Consider the following 5,546-nt stretch of genomic DNA (forward strand, 5'->3'; position numbering starts at 1 on the left):
AGTGGGGAAGATGAAGTGGGTAGGGTGGGTGGTGGGTCGGGTCCCACATAAATTGTAAAATATTAATTATATTTCTTTTAATTTTTAGTTATTTATTTGATAGTAAGGGCATTTTTATCATTTCACATGCACCTAACACCAAAAACTAACCCCCATCCATATCAGGGACTAACCGGGAACAAAACTCAAAAAATTGGGGACTATATGTGTAATTTTAAAAAGTTAAGGATTAAAAGTGAAAAATGGACAAACCACAGAGGCTATCCGAGCATTTTTCTCCATTTCAAAAAAGCCAAATAAGGGAAGTAAGCTTACTCAGGAAGGAAGGCACAGAATAAAGGATGTTTGTAGCGTTGATCGGTAACCAAGGGTAAGAAGGAAAATGTGGAAAGAGACATCTGAAATCCCAATAGAGATCGTGAGTGACGAAGAAATGTCACTCATCGAAGCCGCCTTCGCCTCCACTTCCCATCGGACTTATTACTCCCTCGGTCGTGATATCGAAGATGGAATTGGAAGTAATACCCAAAAAGAATCCTTATTGCGTCGATTCAAGAGGAAATCAGGCTTGTTCGTTACCGATATTACATCTACGGTATTCTTTCTTTCTTTTTTCAGTTCCATCTTTTATCTTACGCCTAAAGGCATAGGCTTTAATGTAAGAAATATGAGCCAATCCGTACCCACACAAATCTAGACCAGCGACCGACCTCTTAGCTTAGCACTCTGGTATTTGGTCTGCTTCCCAGTGCACAATCCTAGTTTAACATTTTACCATTTAATCACAATCAGTCAACAGAAAATCATAAGCAGCAGGCTACCTGAATAATACTAAGACTTACATGGTCATTAGACCATGCTTAGTGGTTGGGGTGAATAATGCCCCACCCATGGGCGATGTCCGCCACGTGTCGTCCTAGTCAGCAAAAAGGGGCGTTTTTCTAAAAATGGGTGTAGTGGGAAGGTGGGCATTATGTTAAAAGGGGTGTAAAGAATTAAATAAATAAAAAAACCATGAAAAAAATTGATTGGCTAAAGAAGAAGAGGGTTACATGTGATTGGACCATCAAAATGGGGCTTGGGCGTTCTATTTACCACGCCTGACAACAAAAAACGCCCAAGGGGGCGGAGAGGTGGGCATGGGGTGGCGTTGTGTGGCTCAAAAACGCCCCGGTCTTAGTGCTTAATGAGTGAAATATGTTTCATCTTAGTTTTTGCATCTTTCTTTTTCTTTACTAATTTATGTCATCGATCCAACAATTTCTCTTGTGTTTTTTTTTTCACTTTAGGAATGGTGTGAGAAACAAAAAGAGTTTTTTCTAGTTTGCGGAAAGCCAAAGGCTAGTGAAGCTATGAAAGCTGGCAGTGCTCGTCATGCACTACTTGAACAAGAGGTTCATATCAGCATCTCTTTTAAATCTCAATTCTATATGCTGGTCTTTATGATTACTTACAAGTGGAGTTAACGATAAAAAAAATGGGTGATTTTCGTGCAGGTTGATCTGGAACACTTTTGTCCATTATTTTCTTATGATTAAATATTATTTCAAACACGATTACAAAAAGTAACTCATAGGAACAATTTTTTTTTTATTCTCAACAATTCAACATGGCTTTTTTATACGTCGTAAAGATTTTTGTGTGTGAGAGAGAGGTATGAAATTCTATTGAAAGGAAGCGACTTGGTATTTTGTTGTGAGAATTAAATTAAATTAAATTAAATATATACTTGGTTTTGTTATGCAGGTTATAACGAAAGTTGAAGTTGTCATAAGATCGGCCGAAGAACATTGGGCTTTGAAAATGATTAACTTTATACATGGTACTAATCAATTATTTCTCGATGGTTTAACACGCGAGCTGCCACTGTAAGCTTCATCAACTCTCCATTTTCTTCATCGTAGGCATTTTAGTGAAGAATCTACTTTCTTAATAAAATATAATTGATTGATGACATCATCACCACCAGGATAGGGTTTGCAGAAGATGTATGTGTGGTTGGAGTTATCGATGAAATACGAATGAAAACAGGAACAATAACATTAGTTGAAACCAAAACCCGTTCACAAAACAATCTTCCTTCTGAAGCGCAACAGAGAAACGGAAGGCTTCAGTTGATGTGCTACAAGTACCTATGGGACAGCCTACTGGCTCATCCATTTCCTACAAAACACTTTCTACAATTGTTTTCTTTGAAACCTGATTACATGTTATCTCAAGAAATCCGTGAGTTTGCCATGCAAGCAGGTGCACCTGTACAGGTAATTTTGACCCTTTAGTAGTCATAACATATTAACACTTGGTCTCTAAATGGTCGAATGTGTAAATTTTTAATAAACAACTGAAAAGGGAAACAACAGCTTGAATAATTAAGCGGGTCGATAGTCATAAAACCTCCCTCCCAAATAGTTTCATTTGGAATATATAGTTTTTCTGACCCATGCATGGTTTGTCTCCAGCGGATCAAATGGCTGAATCTTAAACCAATAACTCAACATGTAAACATCAGGGTCGAAAGTCGCACAAACTGTATTCAAACATTAAACCTCCCTCTCAAATCGTTTAATTTGGATTATAGTTTTTTGACCCATTCATGGTTATAATACCTCTCTCTAATGGGTCAAATGGATAAAAATTTTACGATCAACTGAACATAGAAATAACAACCGTTTATGACATCATCTCTTCCGGTACTGAGTCCATGTTTACGTTCCTGGATGTGCAGACACTTAATGATGTAATAGGAAAGTACCAATATGTTTGTTCCATGCTGCCTGAAGCTCAAGACCAGCTTCTGTTAAGGTAAGCCAGCGGCTTTTTTTTCTTAATCATCAAACATTTTATTAATGTCATTCCTCTGTCCTATTTAACTAAACCCAAAATAATTTATGTCGGTGTAAAACATAAACTAATATTATGTTTGAAAACTGGTTGTTTTATTTTAATTCTGTGACAGATATGAGTACCAGAAAGACCAATCTTTGATAGGGGAGGACCAATATTTATATGACTCTTATTGGGTCGCTGATCGAATTCGGTCCAGTCTGGAATTCTGGAAGGGCGAACGAGAAGCAAGTTATGTACTTGAGAATGAGCGATGGAAATGCAAGCACTGCAAGTACGCGCCTAAGTGCCCCGTTTCTACTTAAAAAAGAAAGGAACTTGGTGAAATTGTAATCTTCAAATTAAAATTAAATTAAATTAAAACTACTATAAAGAAGCAACAAAAACATGCAATAGAACTTGTACATTGTGCTTTATGAGTTTTCCAAAAAAAAAAACTTGATTTTTTACTTTTAGTCCAAAGATTTTTGCCTTTTGCATATTTAACCCTACACAATTTGTTTTTTTAACTTTAACACAAAACTTTCATTATTTGCAATTTATAATTTCACAACTTTTGTCGCTTTTAGTTTTCATCTTTCGCAAATTTTTGTTTTACGTATAGTTCTAAATTTTTCGAGTTAATACGGCGCAACGTACGACTGTGGTTCAACTTTTTTATGTTTTGTTTCAAATTTTGCAAGTTAACACGGCGCAACGTGCATGTGTGGTTGAACGTTTTTACCTCTATTTTTTCATGTTGACAGGTTCGTCGCAGCACGCATATCCTGGGTCGAGTCAGTGTTGGTGGTCGATGACGGTTGTGTGGCATTAGTACTATTTGACACCGTTTTACACCCTGCCGCAACGCGGGGTGTGCTTTGGGGGTTTTCAAAGAAAAAATAGTTATGCATAAGGTTGTTGTAACCTTGGCTTTGGGGGTTTTCCAAAAAAAAATTGATTTTTTTTTACATTCCACCCAAAGGTAGTTCATAAATTATTTTTAACCCAAAACTATTTGTTTTTTTTACTTTTAACCCAAAACTTTTTTATCTTTTGCAATCTATCCTCATAACTTTTTTTACTTTCAACTTTAGTCCTTTATAGTAGTTTTCATTTTCCGCAAATTTTCTCTTTATGCTTGGTTCTGAATTTTGTGACTTAACACATCGTAACGTGCGTCTTTGGTTTAACGTTTTTACGTTTCGTTCTAAATTTTGCGAGTTAACACGACGTAACGTGCGTGTGTGGGTGAACGTTTTTACATCGTGTATTTTTTCCCCGTTTGACAGGTTTAACATAACGTACGGATCCTAGATCGACTTAGTTATAACTAAAGAATCCCCGCCGCATTGCGGCGGGTCGGAATCCTAGTTAAAAATGTATGCTTGAATGTTCTATGCTTAATATGTTTGGGCGGTTCTCTACAAAGTGGCTTTAGTGTAAAATTTTATGGAAGCTATGAGGAGACAAGTGATCAAATCACATAGCTGGAGTTTTTTCCTGAATGGGTGGTGGGTCTCGTGTGCTTAAATCATTTATTCTGTGTGCTTAAATCATTTATTCTGATAAATACTTTTCAAAACACCCATTTTGGTAGGTAAATAATACCAGTTTTATAGTAAGAGGCATTGAAACTCCTTATGAATTTGCTTCAGTTTTCTTGAAGGATGTTCACATCTTCTTTTTCCATCGCAAGTGTTCATACATGCATTTTTTCCATGATAAGATTCCTAGTCGAGTAAATTGCAATTTTGAGGTTTGCCTCGATTTAACAAATTCAGTCCAACCTTAACACCTTCCGCCCCTAACCTTTATTCTTTTAACACAACCTACCGTTACCCCCGTCCCCTCATGTCTTTTTTAAGAAAAATTCTTGATGTTGTGAAAGTGATGGGTCATGCTCCAGTTTGAAGGATAGGCATGAGAAGACATTTAAAGTAGGGGTGTTGCTAAATGCACCTCTATTTCTTTTATTTTTACTGATTATACCACCCCCTTGAAGTTTTCAAATAAATACAATCAAACCTTTTATTTTATATATTTTTTAAAAATTGCATCTACTTTAAGTTTTTAAATAATTCAACACATAATTAAATCATATAACTCATACTTATCAAAAACTCTATACATCTGTATTTCTCTTTTCTAAATAATAATAAAGTAGCCATATTGGACTCTAGACAAGAGACAATGCCACCATTAAGGTTTCGTTTCCGTTTCTTTTAAAACCTCTGTATTCCTTTATTAGCTTTCATCATTGTTAACAACCTTTGAATCAGCATCTGTGAATTCTGTAAATTAAAAATCAATTACCAATAAATCATCCAACTGAATGGATGTTTAACTTTTTATGATTGATATTAGGGTGTTGCTAAATGCACTTCCATTTTTTTTAATTTTACTGGTTGCACTCCCTTCCTGAAGTTTGTAAATAAATACAATCAACCTTGTATTGGGTTAACTAATTTTTATTTTGTTTTGTGAGGGGATTTAGATATCTAATTTCTTGTTATACACAGCAATAAAATTTTAATTCCAATTGTGTCGGGTATAACTTGTTATACACAGCAATAAAATTTTAATTTCAATTGTGTCGGGTATAAAAAACAAACAGGGATTTAGATATCTAATTTCTTGATTTCGATAATTTGTATGTTAGTATTAGTCATGCAAGAATTCATAAAAAACAAAGAGGGAATGAACCAAAAAAAAAAACCGTA

At 35.3% G+C, this 5,546-nt stretch overlaps 1 protein-coding gene across 1 annotated transcript; it reads left to right on the forward strand.

The window, feature by feature from the left end:
- The first annotated feature begins 299 nt into the window (after positions 1 to 299).
- On the forward strand, positions 300 to 4,444 carry LOC110908393 (exonuclease V, chloroplastic). Its single transcript, XM_022153329.2, has 7 exons — positions 300 to 595; positions 1,290 to 1,394; positions 1,747 to 1,868; positions 1,970 to 2,261; positions 2,726 to 2,802; positions 2,957 to 3,118; positions 3,591 to 4,444. The coding sequence occupies exons 1-7, from the start codon at positions 383 to 385 to the stop codon at positions 3,727 to 3,729; spliced, it is 1,110 nt and encodes a 369-aa protein (XP_022009021.1). The 5' UTR covers positions 300 to 382; the 3' UTR covers positions 3,730 to 4,444.
- Positions 4,445 to 5,546: the final 1,102 nt, after the last annotated feature.

Source organism: Helianthus annuus, chromosome 14 (genome assembly GCF_002127325.2).
Source record: "Helianthus annuus cultivar XRQ/B chromosome 14, HanXRQr2.0-SUNRISE, whole genome shotgun sequence".
NCBI lineage: Eukaryota > Viridiplantae > Streptophyta > Magnoliopsida > Asterales > Asteraceae > Helianthus > Helianthus annuus.